This window comes from Pongo abelii, chromosome 17, assembly GCF_028885655.2.
Source record: "Pongo abelii isolate AG06213 chromosome 17, NHGRI_mPonAbe1-v2.0_pri, whole genome shotgun sequence".
Lineage (NCBI taxonomy): Eukaryota > Metazoa > Chordata > Mammalia > Primates > Hominidae > Pongo > Pongo abelii.
The window spans coordinates 94,382,826-94,405,447 of NC_072002.2; the positions used below are offsets into that span (position 1 = coordinate 94,382,826).

The 22,622-nt window shown below is 39.6% G+C and overlaps 1 protein-coding gene across 12 annotated transcripts in view; it reads left to right on the top strand.

The window, feature by feature from the left end:
• Positions 1–22,622, top strand: part of ATP9B (ATPase phospholipid transporting 9B (putative)) — a 305,109-nt gene that overhangs the window by 120,297 nt on the left and 162,190 nt on the right. For all 12 annotated transcript variants that reach the window (XM_009252491.4, XM_002828331.6, XM_054538120.2 and 9 more), the window contains 2 exons: positions 12,745–12,820; positions 19,764–19,840. In XM_009252491.4, the coding sequence (XP_009250766.2) occupies positions 12,745–12,820; positions 19,764–19,840 (153 nt within the window). The remainder of the gene's footprint in view (positions 1–12,744; positions 12,821–19,763; positions 19,841–22,622) is intronic.

A 22,622-nucleotide genomic window follows, 5' to 3' on the forward strand; every position in this document is an offset into this window, starting at 1 on the left:
GTTCTGATTCCCTTAGGATAATGGTGGCCACTTAACTTTGTTACATACCACACAGCCTTCCAAAATCATACAGGCTAACTGTGAGAGTAGAGAGTTTAATCTGTAGCTCATGTTTAGCAGAAATGTGAGACAGAAAATACTGTGAACTTCAATTTACTGTAAGTGGGGAAAATATCCAAAATAACACAGTTAGCTCCAGAGCCAGGATGGTGCAGCAGAAGGAGATTGTCTTGGGATGCTGATATCATCCAGGTTTTGCAGAAGAAAAAGAATTCCTAAGTAGCATAATGCATCCTGTGAATGAATTGGGTAAGTAAAGCTTTGGGACATTGAAGGGACTTGTGGAGAAAGTACAGGTTGGAAGTGACGTTAGGGGAATGTATAGGGGCAAGGGGCACTGGTAAAGAGTTGGTGGCTCTAGGAGTCTTGGTTAGGAAGAAAAAGACAAAGTTGACCTTCCTGAAACATTATAACAACAATCAGAAGAGTCAGCCCACACCATCCAAAAGGATGCTTTTCATTGAAGACATAGAACTTTATTGTGCCTGTAGAAGAAGGCACTCTTGGACTAAGAAACAGATTCCACCCCCATCCTTGGAATAGGATTTCCTATTTGTGCAGATTCAAGAAAAACAGCTCTTATTATTATGAATAGAAGAAGAAACTCATCTTGCTGTCTTGCCCAGGCTAGAGTGCAGTGGTGTGATCATAGCTCATTGCAACCTCAAACTCCTAGGCTCACACAGTCCTCCTACCTCAGCCTCCTACAGGGTCGGGATCATAGACATGAGAGCCATCGTGCCTGGGCCAATGTAGTTATTAACAGAAGAAAACAGATAAGTGGGAAGCAAATTTTCAATTAATAAAAAATTTCCAAAAACAAGGAAAGAAAAAACCTCAATGCAAAGTAATTCTGTAACAGTGCAACAAGCCTGATTTAAATGTAACTAACCAAACAATGGTACTTAGGAAAGAACACCATGAATCAGACATTTAAAAACGCAAGAATCAAAATGGAATAAATTTCTCAAGAATGTAAGAATAAAAGCTCAAGAATAAAACAGGACAATGTGAATGAGAAGGCCAACTGAACTCAGGAGAACACTGAATGTGAGCATCTGAGAAGGGAGGACTGAATCACAGCGTGCCTGTGGGGGATGCACAGTAAGAGATAGGGAGGTTGTAAAGAAGAGAGTCAAGGAAACGAGATGGTCAAAGAGGTGAAAAGGACTAGAAGTTGATAGATGTGGAAGATTGGCAAGAAATACCCAACATGAGAGTCTTGAAACAAAATCATGAAACGGTTTGAAACATTGACAGCTCAAGTATGTGTTATTAAATACAAGGATGTCTGAAGGTACACACTAAAAGGGCCCAGCACGCACGTGAGAAAGCTCCAAGATGTGTAACTGCTGTCATATTTTACATATACAGGGAAAAATCCTTTGATCTCCCTGGGAAAATGACCAGCTCCCCACAGCTGGAAGGGGCCAGGTTGGTGTCAGTGTTCTCAGCATACAGAGCCATACAAGAGCAGCACAGCCTTTCCAGGAGGCTCAGGGGAAGAATGTGTGAGTGGAGTGTTTTGCTCCTTCAAGACTGTCCTGCAAGTGCCAATTCTGTGGAGAGCAGTGTCAAGCATACAGAATTCAGGTGTGTTGTACACATGAGCCTTTTGTGAATAATCTTGCAGAGGATTAGCTCTGCCCAGCCGATAGATGACCTGGATGGAAGTTTTATGGTGAACACTGAAGATCTAACAGACCTAAGAATAAAACAGTGGAGGGAGGATGAGTGGAAGATGGTACAGTATATATGAATTTTATACGCTTCCTCAAATAATCAGCTGAAAAGCAGGAAGAGGAGGAGAAAATAGAAGAAGCTCATTGGTTGCTACGTGGGTGGAAAGGCAGTCAGAGACTTTATTGAAAGTTGACGAGCTCAATAGTAGCTGTCAAAGCAAGGAGAGTAGGATGAAGGCAGGCTACTGGGACACTGGCAAAATGGTAGTGACCAGAAAATACACACCTCACCAAAAAATAAATTTGATTTTAAAAATTAGAGAACAGTTGATCAATTCATATGGCTAAAGATGCATAGTACGCAGGCTCTTTCACACAGAAAATTAATTGGATCAGAAAGCCTAAAGGGTTAAGGAAAGATATATCAAGCAAATACAAATAAAAAGGAAGCAGGAGTTGCAGCCTTGGTACTTAACAAGAATACCAGTATAGAATCGAGAAAGCATTTAGAATGAGGCGCAGAAAGATGCTATAAGATAATAAAGTCCCTCATAGGAAACTTTAACATCTACCTGCAGTTCCCAGTGGGTCAGGGGGACAGAAAGGTAGGAGAGGTATAGAAGAGAGAGCTCAGAACATGAGCAGTAAAATATATCATTTTAAATTTTTATTGAACTTTGTTCCCCAGTAATTTTTATTTGAGCATATATAGGGTGTCACCAAAAGTTGAACATACATTTGTTTGTAAAGAAATTTTTAGTTCCATAACATAGAACTCATACAGACAATATTCTCTGATCACAATGCAATAAAATTGGTAAGCAGTAACAAAATCAGTGAATGAAACGACTTTCTGCCTGTAAATGTAAATACTATATATATTAATCAATTTTTGTATCATAGGAGAAATATAAACTGAAATTGGAGAATTTATAAAATATTGGTAATGGAAACACTGCATATCAGAATCTGAATCTGTTGGATATGTATAGAAATAGGAAAATTTATAATCTTTATATATATAGCAATAAAAATAAAAATGAAAATTAGTGAATTAAATAAGTATATGACAAAGTGAACAAAAAGAGTGCAGAGGGAAGGAAGAACATATAAAGGTTAAGGTCATATAACTAAAAAATAGAACCTTAAAACCATTCTGTTAGGGTGGGGATTTCAGAGGCCAGGTAATAAAAGGAAGTAAGTTTTTAAAAAAATACTATGTGTTAAGTGATACAATATTGATTCAGAGTAAACTGTGATAAGTAAGGGTTGCATATAATAATTCTCAGAGCAACCACTAAAAAAAGAAAGAGGTCAATAGAGATGATGAAGTTAGATGCTAAAGTGGGATCAACTGGTTTCTTTCCCCTGAAAAAAGACAGGTGCAGGAAACCCAGTACCAGGTGTGACAAGTAGAAAACAAAGAGCAGCAAAGAGCAAGATGGTTGACTCAGTAATTAAACGTCTCTGCAGTTAAAAGGCAGAGACTGTCAGACTGGAGAAAAACATAGTACCCCCGAATTCTTAGAACTAATAGGCAACATAAAATCTACAAGAATGGATTTTTTCCTTCTAATCTATAGAATAAGGACATGTAGTTTATTAAGAATATAGAACATTAAAATAACATTAGGAAGGCACTTTAGCATATTGACAGATATTATTAAATGCAACAGCTACATAATACACATTTTTCAAAATCTCATGGAACAATCCCAACTATAGTTGAATATAAAACAAGTCTTAGTATACTTTTTAAAAATTGCAATTGTATATTCACTAATTACAATATGGAATTAGAAATAAATTTAAAAATCTTAAAACCCTCAGGTATTTGAAAATTAAACTCATAAACCTAAGTTTAAAATTAGATGGTTTAAATCCCCAATTAAATGGACAGGAGTGTCAAGTTGTATAAAAAAGCAAGATTCAAATATATGATGCCTATAAGAAAACACATTAAAAACACAGGTAAAAAGTAAAAAATAGATGCCATACCAACACTAATCAAAGCTGGAGTTACTTATAGTAATATCACACAAAGTACATTTCAGAACATAATGAGAAAAGGGTTTATTATGGAGACAAGTAAGCCCTAAACATTTATGCACTAATAACAGAGCTGCAAAATATGGTCATGAGTTGCTTAATAGTAGAGTTACATTCTGAGAAGTAAGACCATTTCGTCATTGTGCAAACATGATGGAGTGCACTTACACAAACTTAGATTGTGTAGCCTACTACACACCTAGGCTATATGGTGTAGCCTGTTGCTCCTATACTTCAAACTTGTACAACATGTTAACCATGTTTAATAATGTGGGCAATTGTAACACAATGATAAGTATCTGTGTATCTAACCATAGAAAAGGTACAATAAAAAATGCTGTATAAAAGATTAAGAAATGATATACCTGTATAGAGTACTAATGACAAATGGAGTTTCCAGAACTGGAAGTTGGTCTGGGTGAGTCAATGAGTGAGTGGTGAGTGAATGTGAAGGCCTGGATATGACTGCACACTACTGTAGACTTTTTAAACACTGTCCATGTAGGCTACACTCAACCTATTTAAAAATGTTTTTCTTAAATAGTAAATTAATCTCAGCTTCCTATAACTTTAATTTTTTTTTTTTTTTTTTGAGACAGAGTCTCACTCTGTTGCCCAGGATGGAGTGCAGTGGCGCAATCTCAGCTCACTGCAACCTCTGCCTCCAGGTTCAAGTGGTTCTCCTGCCTCAGCCTCCTGAGTAGCTGGGATTAGAGGCACACACTGCCACGCCCGGCTAATTTTCTGTATTTTTAGTAGAGATGGGGTTTCACCATGTTGGTCAGGCTGGTCTCGAACTCCTGACCTCGTGATCTGCCTGCCTTGGCCTCCCAAAGTGCTGAGATTACAGGCGTGAGCCACCGTGCCCGGCCCTATAACTTTAATTTTTAAAAAATCTTTTTACTCTATTAATAACACTTAGCTTAAAACACAAACACATTGTACACCTGTACAAAAATATTTTCTTTATATACCTAGTCTGTAGTCTTTTTTAGTTTTTAAATTAATTTTTAAAAATTTTACTTTTTAAACTTTTTTTGTTAAAAACAAAGACACAGCTGGGCGTGGTGGCTCACGCCTGTAATCCCAGCACTTTGGGGGGCCTAGGCTGGTGGATCATGAGGTCAAGAGACTGAGGAGACCATCCTGGCCAATATGGTGAAACCCCATCTCTACTAAAAATACAAAAATTAGCTGGGCGTGGTGGCACATGCCTGTAGTCCCAGCTATTCAGGAGGCTGAGGCAGGAGAATCACTTGAACCCAGGAGGGTAGAGGTTGAGTGAGCCAAGATTGTGCCACTGCACTCCAGCCTGGTGACAGAACAAGACTACATCTCAAAAAAAAAAAAAAGAAAAATGCAGACACAGACACACACATTAGCCTAGGCCTACTCGGATCATCAGTATCACTGTCTCCTCCTACACATTTTGTCCCACTGGAAGATCTCCACGTGTAATAACAGGCATGGATTTGTCCCAGGATAACAATGTGTTCTGGCAGACCCCTGGAAGGACCTGCCGGAGGCTGTTTTACAATTAAGTTTGTTTTTTTATAAGTGGAAGGAGTACACTCTCAAACAGTGATAAAAAGTATAGTAACACATAAACTAGTAACATAGTTGTTTGTTATTTAATATTATGTACTGTACATAATTGTATGCGCTAGACTTTCATGACTGGCAGCCCGGTAGTTTTGTTTTCACCAGCGTCACCACAAACACGTGAGTAATGTCTAATGCTATGACATTCTGATGGCTGCAGCATGACCATGCGGTAGGAATGCTTCATCTCTGTTATACTTTGATGGGGCTACTGTGGTTTGTGCCATCCACCGTCTACTGAAATGTTGTTATGTTGTACACGATTGTACCTGAAGCAGAAACTGTTAGAACTTCAAGGAGAAATTGACAAATCCATTATGATAGTTGGAGATTTTAATATCCACTTCTCAATAATTGAACAAATGAGTAGGGAGAAAATCAGTAAGGATATAGTAGAGCACTATAGTGTTGAAGAACACTATTCATGAAGTTGACCCCATTGATAGATACAGAGACTTAAGGCAGCAGGATGGGTAGTTTACCCAGTGCACACAGAACATTTATTAAGACATGCCAGAAAAAAGCTTAGGAAAAAAAAGTCAACTCATAAAATATGCTCTCTGACCAAGTGGGCTTAATTAAGAAATTATAATAAAGGTTTCTCAGAAATTGCCAAATATCAGATAATAAAGGATACATTTCTGAATATCTTGCGAGTAAATGTGTTTATGTCAGAGCAGAGGTGGAGGTGGGAACTGTCAGGGTCAGAGCAGAGGTGGAGGTGGGAACTTTGGGGGTCAGAGCAGAGGTGGAGGTGGGAACTGTCTAGGTCAGAGCAGAGGTGGAGGTGGGAACTGTCTAGGTCAGAGCAGAGGTGGAGGTGGGAACTGTCTAGGTCAGAGCAGAGGTGGAGGTGGGAACTGTCTAGGTCAGAGCAGAGGTGGAGGTGGGAACTGTCTAGGTCAGAGCAGACGTGGAGGTGGGAACTGTCTAGGTCAGAGCAGAGGTGGAGGTGGGAACTTCGGGGGTCAGAGCAGAGGTGGAGGTGGGAACTGTCTAGGTCAGAGCAGAGGTGGAGGTCGGAACTGTCTAGGTCAGAGCAGACGTGGAGGTGGGAACTGTCTAGGTCAGAGCAGAGGTGGAGGTGGGAACTGCGGAGGTCAGAGCAGAGGTGGAGGTGGGAACTGTCTAGGTCAGAGCAGAGGTGGAGGTCGGAACTGTCTAGGTCAGAGCAGACGTGGAGGGTGGGAACTGTCTAGGTCAGAGCAGAGGTGGAGGAGGGAACTGCGGGGGTCAGAGCAGAGGTGGAGGTGGTAACGTTGGAGTCAGAGCAGAAATAATGGTGGAATTGTTTTCATCAGCATAGACTTGGGTGGGGCCCTGAATTTCCAGGCCACAATGCTTAGTTGCCATCGAGGTTCTAGAGCCTGAGGCTCCCACACCCTTTTAGGAGCAGGGCTGGCTGTTGCCCTGGCTGCTTTAGGACGGTCGGTTGGCCTCTCAGGTGCAAGTGCCAAGTGTTGAGCACAAACTGAATTTAGAAATGGGAATGGCTTCACCCCATGAGGCAGGAGACGTGTGCTGATGGCCTGGTGATGGTGACCACTTGTGGGAGGCTGTGCCACTCAAAAGAGAGAGAAACTTAGTGGTGGTTTTCAAGCTAATTGAAGATACATTTACCTTGTGTAAATTACTTCAAGTTCATTCACACAGATAGCCTTTCATTGCCTTTGATGTTTTCTAACAGAGTTTTTTTCTCATTTTAGATATATATCCATTCTGAAATCTGAATTATTTTGATGAAAGTTCTTGATTTTTGTGTGTATTTTTCAAAAAGGAAGAGAATAAAGACATGATAACTAACTTGTTTATAATGAGAAAATGGAATTCAGTTAAATTCAGATTTATCAACTGGGCATTGTTAAGGAGTGGTATCCACTTATCTTCCTTTTTTATAGTGTAATATACATAAGACAAAATATATCTTTCTTTTGTGTCAGCTTAAATACTTAAATAAGAATTAGAACAAATTGGCTGGGCATGGTGGCTCATGCTTGTAACGTTAGCACTTTGGGAGGCTGACGTGGGAGTTGAGCCCAGGAGTTCAAGACCAGCCTGGGCAACATAGGGAGACCTAATTTACTTATTTATTTATTTTTTGAGATGGAGTCTCGCTGTGTTGCCCAGGCTGGAGTGCAGTGGCGTGATCTCGGCTCACTGTAGCCTCTGCCTCCTGGGTTCAAGCAATTCTCCTGCCTCAGCCTCCCGAGCAGTTGGGACTACAGGTGTGTGCCACCAAGCCCAGCTTATTTTTGTATTTTTAGTAGAGACGGGGTTTCACCATATTGGTCTCAAACTCCTGACCTAGTGATCCACCCACCTCGGCCTCCCAAAGTGCTGGGATTACAGGCGTGAATCACTGCGCCCAGCCCCTGATTTCTGATTTAAAAAAAAATTTTTTTTAATTAGCCTAGTGGGGTGGCTACAGCTGGAGCACGCCTGTAGCCTCAGCTACATGGGAGGCTGAGGTGGGAGGATTGCTGGAGCCTGCGAGGTTGAGGTGGAGCCTGCCCTGAGCTGTGATTGTACCACTGCACTGCAACCTGGGTGACAGAGTGAGACCCTGTCTTAAAAAATATATATATATATGGAATTAGAGCAAATTAATTCAAGATCCCTGTGGCAGTATACCCAGTACGCATGCTGATGCCTGTGCAGAATCTAATGTAGATGTGGCGCTGTGATGGTGTCTGCTTCCGTTTTCCTCAGATAATGTGAGAACAACCTAAATTACTGATTGTATAACCTTTTTCATTATGTGACTGATTGATATCGCTAATTTCACTTATTGTTCAAAATCTATGTGTATTCTCTTGGAAGTTTGGAGTTGTAAATTATAGCCAGTTTTGAAGTATTAGCAGTATTTATAGTCCTTTAACATCACATTCCCAGTTAGTCATTTTGAGAATGTATTTTCTGCTGTAATTTCTTTTGTAAACCATAGCACACTTATCATTGTTCATGTCTTCTTCAGCCAAAATACTCTCCTTCAAAAAAGCAAACCTCTGCTGTTTGTTAAGTAGGGTACGCTGTTGAGAGAACAGTGTGAAATGGTAACATTTTGCATCCTCCCCCAAGCAGATTTTATCTGTTCACACGATAGACCATTAAAGAGAAGGAAAGCGAAATAGAACATTTTAGAGATAATTTATTTTCAGTCTTCCAAGTCTTTATTCTGTGCTTCATGAGACTGGTAAAAAACTATCTTTTGGAATCATTTTCTCCATGTTAGAAAAATGTTTATAGTCAATCATTGCCATTCCAGAACTGAAAGAAAAATGCATAGATGTTGTGTTTTCTTCAACATAAAATTGTGTTAGAGAGAGACAGAAACATTCATACAAAAAAATGGTCATAGAAAAGTAACAGGAAACCAGCTAAAATTTCTAAAACTAAATTATATAGAACCTTTTGTTTACATCTGAGAAACCCTTCTAAAATTTTTGTTTTTTAATGCCCTTATTCTCTTGGACTTCGACATTAGGAGAAAATGTAGTACTAAAAGATTGACATGCATCAATAATTAAACTTTCATATCAAGTGAATCATTAGGAAGAGCTTAAAGGGAATACAATTGTGTGAATTTCTACTGGGGTGGTGAAGTCATGATGGGCATCTTCAGGCAGGAGAACCGGGAGGAGCAGGTACCTGATGCTTCGTAGAGGCAGGAGGCTTAGAGTAACAGCAGGCAGGAGGCCCTGGAGGAGCAGGTACCCGATGCTTCTTAGAGGCAGGAGGGCGTGGAGGAGCAGGCACCCGATGCTTCGTAGAGGCAGGAGGCTTAGAGTAACAGCAGGCAGGAGGCCCTGGAGAAGCAAGTACCTGATGCTTCATAAAAGGAGACTCAAGAGTAACCACAGGCAGGTGACTCATTATAGCATCATGCTTGTGGGCACTGCAGGTAAAGACATCTTGATTCCTGTGGATATTAGAAAAAGAATTTCATGAGTGTTCTTTTATTTATTGGACAATGTTCATTGCCTATTCTGTGCTAGGTGCTAGGAAGGTAAAACCCATAAAATATGGGATTAGAAACGTGTCAATTGCTCTGATACAATAAAATTCTGAATTTATGGTAGATAAAAATTTTATTGCTTCATGCTTTAAAATGATAAATATGGAATTCAGTATTTGGCTTCTTAGTGCCAACTGTATGCTCAGTTGGCTGTGCCAGCGCTGGAATCTCTAGACCCCCAGCAGGTAAAGGATATACTGTGTCAACTGGACCTGGGAAGTAGGAATGAGGATATATGTCTTTTTTTGTTTCTTCAACAGTGTTAAGCTGAGTTAGACTGTAACACCATTTGTTTGAATGAATCAGAAATTACCCATTTCAGTGCAATCCTAAATTCAATTACAAAGTAGTCTAATCCATAGAGGCTACTTGCTTTTTCTTTAAAGTTGGTATTTTGGTTGTTCTATCAAATCATAAAAGTCATAGGGATAACTCAGTTTTTCTGGATTGTTTATCTTAGCATCGGATAAATTGTATGCCTTTACTCTGAGCAGCTACTTTAGTTATAAACAAAGTAAACAAAAGGCAATTTCCATCTGGTGTTTTCTGTGGAAAAAACAAGAACACTGTTGGAAAATTAAGTACTTGAATGTTCTTCTGTGTTTTAAAGACTGTAATGGTGGTGTGTTAGCTACTGTGCAGGAGCTTAATTTGATTCCAGTATATTTTGACATTTGTAAACATATTACCATTAGTATGAAACTATATAAAAAATAAAGTGGTTAAAAGTATACACCACTTTTACAGCCCTCCTCCCTTCCTGATACAAATACTAGTATTACTCTTTTGACTCTTCCTTTTAAGTTCTTTTCCCCTGTAAACATGCAGATTTATATTGGGATAATATAATTCTCAGGTTTTCCACTTAAAAATATATATCCTTAGTATTTTGCATATGAATACAGGTTAATTATCAGATTTTTATAAGTTGTAACTGCTAAGTTCAGGAAAGCGTGCAACATGTTGTACTTGATAAGGTGGAATTGAAGGAAGTAATTCCTAAGGGACTGTAGAATTAAAGGTATTTGTTTATCTGCAGAAATAGTAATTGGTCCATGCTGGAGTCAGCACATACTGTAGACAGATTGTTTCCATCCAGGCTGTGTCTGCAGGGCGCCTGCTCCTTAAGACCATTGACATCACTGAGAAGACCTCTTTGTGTCCTTTGTTGTGGCTGGCATTGCACTTGTGCCTACTGAGATCATATTGTAGATGACGTAACCAAGGTACTGTTTATTTAAATGCCAGTGTATATTTTTGAAATGATTTTTTTTTTTTTCAAAGAAACAGCACTCCAGCTGTCTTGTGAACAATTCCCAGCATCATAGCCTTCACTCTCCCAAAGGCTCAGACGCTAAGGTCACTCTTCAGGTCAGGTGGTCGCCTTCTTGTGAAGGGACGTGGTGGAAGGTTCACGATCCCCAGGGCCCTGAGAGTCTGACCCGGAGTTGCACCTGCATTGCAGGACGCTTCCTAACTACTGGGCTTGCTATTTTGGGCATACAAGGCAACTGGAGGCCAAACGCCTTCCTCAAATTGAATGTAATTGAAAATACTTTAGTTACTAAATAATTGCCATATTAGGGGAAATATTTTGGAGACTGTTAGGATTGGTTTAGATTCTGTGCTTCACAAATAAACAAATCAAGTCTATGAGAGAATCAGATATCTAGCAAATATCTTCCAAGTAATGAGCAAAATGGCCAACAAATATCTAGCAAATATCTCCCAAGTAATGAGCAAAATGGCCAAAATTACATCATTTGAAAGTGGTTTGATAAGTAACTAGAAGGAAAACACCAGTAGCATAAACGTATTTTGTACATGCAGAGTATTTTGGAAAATATGTTTTCAATTTCTTTCCTTTTCAAATTTGATTTCTTTTTTTTTTTTTCTTAAGGTATATCATGATAGCAAATTATTGTTTCATAATAAAATAGTTTTTGAAAATAGTTTGTGGAGGGGGCATTATTTTACGGGAGACGCCCAACAGTCAGGACACTGTGTGGCTTTTACCCTATCCAGATGTCGAGGTCACTGCCTCCCACACGGGACATCTTCCCTGTGTTACTTCTAGATGCAGGGCTGTGGATGCATTCCTTTATTCTAGTAAGGCTTCCATAACCGAAATGTAGGCCATGACTTTACATTAAGATTAAAAATTCCCAGATTTTAAATTGTAATTTTCTTCTCTGAATATGAACATTGAAAGTGTAAATGTAAAACTAGACTGTACGTATTGCTGTTGTGATACTGATGTGTGGCCATATTGGTTTGCTATCTGTTTAGGTAGTTAGCATCATATAACGTACTTGAATTTTGTTTAAGAATATTTAGTGTAATAACAGCATACTTTTTTTTTTTTCTTTGAGACGGAGTCTTGCTCTGTCGCCCAGGCTGGAGTGAAGTGGCGTGATCTTGGCTCACTGCAAGCTCTGCCTCCTGGGTTCACGCCATTCTCCTGCCTCAGCCTCCCAAGCAGCTGGGACTACAGGTGCCTGCCACCATGCCCAGCTAATTTTTTGTATTTTTACTAAAGTTGGGGTTTCACCGTGTTAGCGAGGATGGTCTCGATCTCCTGACCTCATGATCCACCCATCTCGGCCTCCCAAAGTGCTGGAATTACAGGCGTGAGCCACCGCGCCCGGCCAATAATAGCATACTTTTAAACAGGAATTTAAGAGAAATACATTTTAAAAATATGTTTATTTTATAACAATATTCACAGAAGCATTTTCTCTCTCGTGAATACATGTACACTTAAAAAGCATTGCCCTTGTCCTTCACGAGAGATAGAGAGAGGAAATTACGCTACGCACGCAAAAGAAATGTTGAAGAGTTGACTTGTGGTTATTTCTGTGCTAATATTTTCTACTTTTCCAGGAGTGTTGTTAAATGATGTGTTAAAGATGTAGTTGAATAAGCTAGGCATGCTGGATGTACCTGTAAACCCAGCTACTTGGGAGTCTGAGATGGGAGGATTGCTTGAGCCCAGGAATTTGAGATTAGCCTGGTCAACATAGTAACACCTCATAAGTAAATAAATAAATAAATAAATATTACAAGATATAGTACTTTCATGAAAATTTAGAATTATTTTGTTTGTGTATTAATGTTAAGCACTACAAGCAATTAATTGATACAGGAGTTCTTTGAACTTGTACTTTCAATTTTTTATAGTCCCTTTTTTCTAACGTCTGTTTTGCAGTGCCTTTGCACTGCTGTTCACTTGGATTGAGCTTGTGGACCTGTTTCTAATACTGAGGATATGTAAGGTATAAATAATGAGCAATCACTCATTTGACAACTTTGTTTTCTTTTTGTCTCCCTGCACAGGAAGACACTGACCCGCCCATTCATGAAAGTCTCAGCATAGAAAATACATTGTGGGCAAGCACCATTGTTGCATCAGGTAAGGAAAACATTCTCCTCTGAGTGTGATTGCTCCCGGATAGATGATGCTTTGTTTTGTCCAGGGACTCCAAACAAGTGTTTCTCACAGTGCCCTGAAATATTTAGGGACCTTGCTAAACGCAGACTCCAGTTCAGTGGGTCTGAGACAGTCCTGGGAGCTTGTGGTGAGGCTTGTGCTGCTCCTCAGACACTGCACGTGGTTCACAAGGCCTGAGACAGGGAGAGGTGCTGCAGCCTTCATGCAGGAGTACAGGGATATTCTGTTCGTCTTTGACCTGTTTCTTGACAAACTTGTCAGTGTTCCTTAATGAGAGGCGCCACAGAAGAGCTTGGGAAGCCAGTGGTGATTTTAGCACTTCTCAGTCGTCCGACAAAGGTTGGCAGGAGGAGAGTGTGGCTGAAGTGACTGTGGAACGGAAAAGTATTAGAAGAGGCCAGGCGTGCTGTGAGAGGTAGACGATGTCAGATGATTACCATGTTATCAGATATTAGTTGACATTGATGATGATGTTTGGAAGGAAGCTAATGAGAAATTAGGTGATGCTGAGGTTGATGCCAGGGAGGAAGTTTAGCAGGAATGGGTTGGTATTGATGCTGGTGCCAATAATGGGGCTTAGCAGCAGGGAGCTCTGGAAGAGAGTGCCCGAAAGGTGATGGCAGCCCGGAATGAGAGGCTAGATTGTTGGAGCTGTGTCTTCTCGGTGCTGCCCAGTGCTGGTAGCCGTTCTCTCCTGGATGCCACTCACTCCCCGGTGCATGTGCTTGGAGCACCTTTTCTACACCAGGCACGGTGATGCGGTCTGGGGCAAGGCAGTTACAGATCCTGTCCTCAGGGAGCTTATGGCTTTGTGGACAGAGATTAAGAAAGTGTTCTAGATAATGTTACTGTGCTAAGTATCACAAACAAGTACAGAGTGCTATGGAAATTTTGTAATTAAAGAAGCTTATAGGCTGGGCGTGGTGGCTCACACCTGTAATCCCAGCACTTTGGGAGGCCAAGGCGGGCGGATCACAAGGTCAGGAGATCAAGACCATCCTGGCTAACACCGTGAAACCCTGTCTCTACTAAAAATACAAAAAATTAGCCAGGCGTGGTGGCGTGCGCCTGTAGTCCCAGCTACTCCAGAGGCTGAGGCAGGAGAATGGCGTGAACCCAGGAGGCAGAGCTTGCAGTGAGCCAAGATCGCGCCACTGCACTCTAGCCTGGGCGACAGAGCGAGACGCCATCTCAAAAAAAAAGAAAAATGAAGTTTATATAGACCAGGTCTAGGAACAGCTTTTCTGAAGAAGAAACATTTAAATTAGATTTAAAGAATATGCAGATGTGGCAGGATGAGGCAGGTGGCAGGAACAGCGTGAGGAGCATTCCTGCTAGCAGCCTAGTACCGAGAGACAGTACCTTGAAGAAAAGGATCCAAGGGCCAGTGTGCTAGGCCCATGGAGAAGGCAGGTGTCACACAACAGGGCCGCTTTGTGTGCTTGTGTTTAACTGTTGGCCTGCAGTATGCAAAACTATACAACGAACTCCAGGAGGAGGACACATGTTAGCATTTTGGAGGATAGAATTTGAAAGAGGATTAATCTTATCCTAGTGTTTTGTGTCTTTAAAAAATGCTTGATGGGTATATGGCAGTTTTAATAGGTGACAATTTTTGTGGGTGTTTGATGATGTTATTTATATATAAATGTTACATACATATAAATGTTGTGTGTGTGTGTATATATATATATAAAACATACGTATATAAATTTCTTAACATACAAAGAAAGAGAACAAGGACGGTTTTCCATGAAGAGACTTCAGAGGTGAGCAGGACAGTTTCTGGGCTCTGTAGGCCTCGAGAGGGGCCTTACGCCAGGAGGACTCTTCTGGGGTGGACACGTGGGCCCTGAGCTCTGTAAGGGTCTTCACACCACGGGCGGGCACATTTAGCCAGGGAAACCTGCCCTCTAGCCGCCTTCATGCTGCTGACTTGGCATTGCTGAGAGGCATGAGTGTTGCCAGCCTCTCCGCCAGGTGGTGAGTGTGGTCAGTGCTGGCCTGGCCTCACGCTGAATGGCTGCACTCGGGAGGTGTGTTCCCCCTGCCAGTTACCATAGAGCCAGGCTGCACGGGGACCAGAATGGAGTCCAGCTGTGCATTCCCTGAAAGCCAGTGTCCTTGAGTGCTCGGCCTTCAGTAGTTACACGAAAGCATTTGTGATGCAGGACTCAGAAGCTGACACATTTTCCATACGTAGTTATTGCAGCCTGTTTCTTCCATCTCACTGATATTTGTTATTCTTAATTAAGAATCATTCATGAAGATAGTAATGCTTCCCTTTTTAAAATAAATTTCATCTTTTTTTCCTGGTGCTGTATAAACATATATTAAGTGTTGTTACTAATCCCTAGTACTGTTGATTTGTGGCCCTTCTCCTGAGGGAGACTAAAGCTGCTTGAGCTAAAGGCTTTTGAGACATCCCATACAGTTCCCTGAACAAAGTTTTCTCTCCTGACCTCAGTTCTCTTGATGACCTTGGCAAGTGGGCCCAACTAGTTGGACACTAATGAGGCATCGTAACATGCCAGCCCCATCCTGTCCATTCTGTTCTCTTTGCCATCTAGCATTCAGTGTTGTGTCTTCCTAGCGGGCACGAAGATGGCTTTAAAACCATCCACTCGAGAAGCTTAATTAAGGTACCTTTAATGTTAGTTTGTATTCGAACATCTTTAAATGTAAGCTTTTTCTTTAATTTCAACTCTTTTAGTACATACATATCTTTATTTAAAAGCCTTGTTAATGTGAACAGTTAACACATTCTAGATATTTACCACACTGCTATATCCTAAGGAATGTTTGAAAGATTTTAAGATTTCCAGAGTAACCTAGGCACTCTTGTATTCTTTGTAATTGATTACAAGTTGAGAATTCCTTTTACTCTTATACTTTGAAAGTCATATCTCAGTTGAATTCAAGCTGACTCTGGAGGGGAAGTGAACTCAGTGCTTCTTCCCCGTCCTAGAGCTCTGAATGCATGGGAACCAGGACTCAGGTTAGACACAGACAGGCAGATGCAGCAGACGAGAGGTGAGCCAAGGCAGGACACAGAGAGCCTGCTGTGCTGCCGGAGGTTTCACTTCCCATGTGGATCTAGAACACTTGTTCTCTAAAATGCAGAACTGGGTCCTGGAGAACTGTCGTGTTTGTTATACTGATGAGCATACAAAGGAGTGTTCCTGATACTCAGCTGTCACAAAACTGGAAGGAAAGCTGGGCTCTCTAAGGCAAGGTTGACAAAAGTGTGACGGGGCTGTCAGAGGGCAATCCCTGGCCATGTGGACCCACACCTGGGTGTCGGTCTCCTTGTCACTCAGTGGGCCAGCCGTGTGGTGTCTAGACCTGGGTGAGGGTCTTCTGTGTCTCTGTGTCTCAGCCATGTGGACTCTAGACCTGGGTGTGGGTCACCTGTGTCTCTGTGTCCTGGCTGGTGTGGACTCTAGACCTTGGTTGGGGGTCTCCTTTGTACTCTGTGCGCCAGTTTTGGTCTAGGTTGTTTACATCCTGGGGCTCAGTTCACGGTCTTCATCAGTTTTCCTGCACTTGGTGCGTGATTGGAGTTGTACATGCAGTGCTCAGTGTCTGCCTAGCTATCATCGGGTCCAGCCCGGGAGCGCCTGCCCCAGGGAGCAGTGCACACTGGGGTTCTATGGAAATTGGCTCCTGGAGGGCATCTGCGAGTTGGAGTGTGTTCCAGAGGCTGGTGTATGTGGCCCTGCCTGCTTTTGCTAACGGTATCTAGCAGGTTTTGGGTGTATAATCGAGAGTCAACAAATACGTTGATTTGTTAATACCTCTGTCTCTCATTAGACACACATGAAATACATATTTACTTTTAGTAAGCATTTCATGTCATTTTGATTTTATAGCTTAAGGCCATTAATTGTTTTGTTAAAGTGGTCTAGGTTTTATATTTTGTGTTTTTAAATAATTTTCTGTGAATCATCTTAACTAATTTGAATTTGTGAGGATTGGTTATCTGCAAATTAAACATAATATGTCAATGGTTAGAAATAGCAACTAAAAGTATTGCAATAGGCCTATCATTTGAAATATTGAGTGGACTACTTGTTTTGAAGTGCTGGATTATGATTTCTGGTATAAACTAGAAATGTTTAAATAAAGGAGAGTATCTTTTTCTACAAAATTTGACCTTGTTAGCATTCTTTATCTTGCTTTGCAACATGGAAGTTGTTTGCTTAAAATACAGCTGTAGTCAATTAGAAGGTGGTATAATTTTGCATGAAGTTTTCTATATAGCATGTAGCAAGGAAGGCACATAGTAACTAAGATAGTAATTATTATCCCACTCACATGAAATTGTGATTGAACAGAAGTTGGACATAATAGAGTTGGACTATAGAATGACTTGCAGACCATCCACATAGTAAGTAGCCTCTTTGAAGTAGGCTAAGTCTCGAGGGCCCTAGTCATGGGGTCTGTGGAGTGTAGGAGTAAATGTGGTCATATTTTACTCCTCCCTTTTTGGACCCAAAGCATCTGAATATTTTATATTAATTTTTACCTGTAGTCAATTTGAAGTGTGCAGTTATGGATCAGGCAAATGTAATCACTGGCTTTGAAGATTAAGTGCTCCTAGATCTTTTAAAATGTTTTCTTGGGATAAATGGAGTTAAATTTTTGATTTAATGATGAATACTGGACCACCATCATTTTTAGGGTCCTGTTAAGAACTGGTTTGTTGTTGTGGTTTTGGTTTTAATCTACCAACATGGTCCTGAACTCAGGTCTTTCTCATGTAGAAGTTTCTCCAGTTGGAGCCCGTTGTGAGGGAGGTGGATCTTGATTCTACACCGAAAATATGGGTTAAAGTTTTGGAATTCTTCTGTTTAAGTATTTCATTGACTGAGAAATCTTTGTGACATTTATATTTGTCACACTCAGTCTCCTGTTATCTTATGCAACACAAAATGAGTTTGTCATACTTTGTTGCCCTCTCATGTCTCATTTCACAATCCACAGTTAACCCCTTTCCTCTATTTTGCCTTGTATACTCAGGTTTTACTCAGTCTTTTAGCCTATTCTACTTCATAAGTACATACCCTTTGTGAAAGAGAATGGAAAATGTCCCAAATATTTCTGCACTGATTCTAGTTACGTTAGATATTAAAAAGCATGACACTCAGAAAAATTCATTTAATCTAATTCTAGTAAGTGTTGATTTTTCATGAGAATCAAGTGAGAGAATACTTACGAGAGCCTTTAGCAAACTTTAACAGATTATACAAATATTGTACTAGGACCTCTGTTAAAAATGTATAACATATGCTTTGTCATTTATCACATTGAATTTAGGTACTGTACATTGTAAGGCCACTCTAGAGTCCACTTCGCTCATCAACCTGCTTTCAGCTCAAGGGTTTCTAGCTTGATTAATTCTTGCAAAGACTTTTCTGAGATTTGTTCATTCTGCTAATGTTAAAAAATAAGTTAATTTTGCAGTTTGCCTTCTTACATCATTGTGATAATTTAACATTACTGGGATGTTTATATTTTGATGTAAACTAGATTGGCAGAACAGAAAATACTGATCAGATGATGTTTAATATTTAGCTTCACTGATGTAGAGTAATTCTATGATCTCTTTTTGGAAGCTTTTTATAGTATTATATTATTATATATTTAATATTTCTCTGCATAGTAAGTATAGTCATCTAATCTCAGAAGTTTATGTGGATAGCAGTAATAAAGACAGCATTTGTGCATCAGGGAGCTTATATTCTAAGTGTGAGCTGGCCTTGCCTTTCATGAACTTTTACAAACTGAAGCCTCACACTTTCTCAGTGACACTCAATTAAAAGAGAAATATATATAATCTCCACACATATCCCTGCTGGGGAATACTTCACATCCTCCACCTCCCTAGATTTTCTAGAGAGGAAGGTTGTAAGCTACGTGGTATGTATAACATGTAACATATCAAGGTTCACAAAAAGCCGGGAGTTCATATCAATCATCTTTACTTCAAAGAGCCTGTCTTATGATGCTCTGTATTTTACATGTTAAGTTAATGTGACATCAGAGTTTTCATATAATTATTATAGTTAATTCTGTAATGGTTGGTAATTGCACATTATGTGTATATACTTTCTCACCTTAATTGTGTTTCTCACCTTCAAAATTTACAAAAAATTAAGGATGAAAATTAGGAATATAAATTATATATGGCTGTAGTTTCAGAAAGAGACTTCCATGGTTTTTAATACTGACATTCTAGAGATAAGTGCCCTTTAGCCTTTGCAATCTATCAGTCATACCAAGGATATTTTATTTTTCTTTTCTCTTAAATTTAAAAATTATTGTATCTTTTTGACATGTATAAAAGAGAGTAATAGCTTCTAAATGCAAAGTCAAATATTGTTTTTTATAATATTTCTATTATTTTAATTGTATATATTTTGAAATATTAGCAAAGGCTATCACTGATATTTAGTAATACTTTGATCTTTACAGTGGAAATACACTAAAAGAAAGTGGTTCAACTGGTACAATCTTTATTTGAAGGTCAGAGGACAAGTTTGATCAGTTAAGAATATAGCCTCTTAATTGACCTTCAGTGATAGAACCACCATTTTAGTAGACAGTAGTGAAAGGCCATTGTCATTATCTCTATTGTCAGTGAAAAGAATATTAGTACGTTTCCTAATGTTATATGTGAGTACATTTGTATTGCTTAACAAATCATTTGACTTTTTCAAAGTCCATTTTTAAAGTTGAGATTAGATTTTCTTGAATTAGCCAAATTAAATACACTGTTGGATAAATTTATATAAAATCAAATAGTGTGATAATACTTTGCATCAAAACAATCAATTAGAAAGTGTTATCGTTTACTCGTCTTTAAAGCATTTCTATAAGGACCACCTTCATGTTTTTGCAGGTACTGTAATAGGTGTTGTCATTTATACTGGAAAAGAGACTCGAAGTGTAATGAACACATCCGATCCAAAAAATAAGGTAGGCTAGATTGAGGAGCAACTGCTTTAATGAACTTATTTTTCCTTTCAGTGAGAAAGTCTGCATAGTTCTGAATAGCTCATTCTTTTGGCTTAATATATATCTTAAAGTAGACTTTCAAAAATGTTGGTGACTTACAATATGAATTCTCCGTATTTTTATAACAACATTCTCATACTGGCGAATTTCCAAAAGTATCATTGCTTGGCTAATCAATTTTATATGTGTCTTAAATTTTCATTGTCAGATACATAATTTGCCCGTAATTTGACAGTTAATTGTGGCTAATTTCTTATCTTCAGTCTACTTATTTTACAGTTTGCACTCTTTTATGTTGATGGTTCATTTTAAAATAAAGCAATCTGTATTAATGTTTTTATACTATTTAATTTGATGTTACAGTATTAAGCCAGTTTTATTTATTTCCATGTCAGAAGAAGCATATTGAAGCCAAAGATTAGTTTTAAAGACTGCTTGATTATATCCTGAATTGATTATATTTCTAAAATTGTTATTTATGCATCCAACATGTGCGTAAAATCATAACAAAAAATCTGAATCCTCAGTAGTTGCTATCATCATGATACCATATGTGAGATGAATTCACAGTATGTGCTAATGTACAGTTAATGAGAAGCTCTTCCTAAGTATTGATTTTATTCATTTTTATTTAAAATGTAATTTGTGTGCATTTAGATGAAACAAAAAATCCTCACGTGGATTTATGCCTCACTCTGTAGGTAATTAGTAGTGAAGGTTATCTTTTGCTGTCTTTTGCTGGAAGTCTTATTAACGCAATGGAAATCAAATAATTCTTTGAAAAGATAGGCCAAGCGTGGTGGCTCACGCCTCTAATCACAGCACTTTGGGAGGCTGGGGCAGGTGGATCACTTGAGACCAGAAGTTTGAGACCAGCCTGGCCAACATGGTGAAACTCTGTCTCCACCAGAAATACAAAAATTAGCTGGGCATGGTGACAGGTGCCTGTAGTCCCCACTACTCAGGAGGCTGAGGCAGGAGGATAGCTCAAACCCGGGAGGTGGTGGTTACAGTGAGCCAAGATTGCACCATTGCACTCCAGCCTGGGCAACAGAGTGAGATTCTGTCTCAAAAAATAAAAAGAAAAGAAAAAACAGATATGTTTGAGCAAGATGTATTCCATTTTTTCAGGTAAATGTTATTTTAAAAATGGTTAACTCTTCAAAAATTAGTAACATATCACCAACCCTATAAAGCCCTAGGCTGTTTGCAGCAGTAAGTAGAGTGAGGCCTTCTGTGTCGATTGTTTGCTTTTTCACTGGGACATGCCTTGAGAATGCCCTTAGCTGTACACATGGAGAATCCAGTGTGCATCTCCTGTACTTGATAGAACTCCAGATATCTGTGTGTTACATGTTTGCTAAAGTCAAAGAAGAATGCTGCATTACTATTGAGTATAAATCCTAATTGTGATAATGGGGAAAGTTATCTCTTTAGACTTACATTGCAGTTTGACTCTAATTTGCGTTTCAAATATATGCAAGTCAATAGTTCTACAATAGTGTTAAAATTATTTAAAAATAAATTATTAAAGTAATCATATATAGAGTTAGAATCACATACGTATTTATATGTGTTTTCTGATAAGTGCTATGTTATTTTTTTCATGTGAGCAAAACTAGAACATCTTTTTTTTTTTGAGACGGAGTCTCACTCTGTCGCCCAGGCTGGAGTACAGTGGTGCCATCTTGGCTCACTGCAGCCTCCGCTCCTGGGTTCAAGCGATTCTCCTGCCTCAGCCTTGCGAGTAGCTGGGGTTACAGATGAGCACCACCCCACCTGGCTAATTTTCATATTTTTAGTAGAGATGGGGTTTCACCATGTTGGCCAGGCTGGTCTCAAACTCCTGACCTCAAGTGATCTGCCCGCCTCAGCCTCCCAAAGTGCTAGGATTACAGGTGTGAGCCACCGCACCCAACCACAAAACTAGAATGTTCTAATGTATGTACAGTTCTAGGATTTTTTTCCTAAATCTTTTTACTTTTGCATTTATGATGATATTTGAGGGTAAATTAAATTTAATTTTAAATATGAATTTAAAATCTTTAAAGCTACACCACCTTTTACTGTGACTCCTTTTTTAGCCCACCTTTTTCTTCAGTTCAACTTATTTTCTGTCATTTTTTCCTCATTTGAGTCTCCACTTTATTATTTCTTCCCATCTATACACCTGTTATTTTTGGCTCGTCAAGCTCTTTACTCAGGGTCTTGGTTCTGAGTTGGAGTGTTCTCTTAGTTTTGCAAGCACGATTTGGAATGTAGCCCTGGAGCCTCGCTGCTGGGTCTGTGTCCAGGCCTTGGTGCACACTCATGTGTCCCTCAGCCTCTTCACCCTCCCCACCCTCCCGTCTCTGAAGTGGGGTTGCCAGGAACAAGGTCATGCTCATGCACACGTTGCTCTTAGGAAAGTACTTGCCACATGACAGATGCTCAGTAAATGTTACCTGTAATTTTTATTTTTCTATAAAATGAAAGGTTTTCATTGGGGTAATTTTTCAACCCTACCCTGATTGCTCGTCAAGAAATGGTTGTTTTGTAACTAGTTTGTGCAAGGCACGAGGTTCTGTACTGTCAGCTACCACGTGGCCTAGAAATTCTTCCAGTTTCCACTGTGTGGGCATTCCTTCTCTCCCTCTTCTTTTCTTTTCCCTGTTCCTCTCTTCCTCTTCTCCTTTCTTAAAAAATAGTCTTCTAAATTGGCTTAGTGTTTGCAGAATATATCTCATAATTGAAAGGGCGTCTT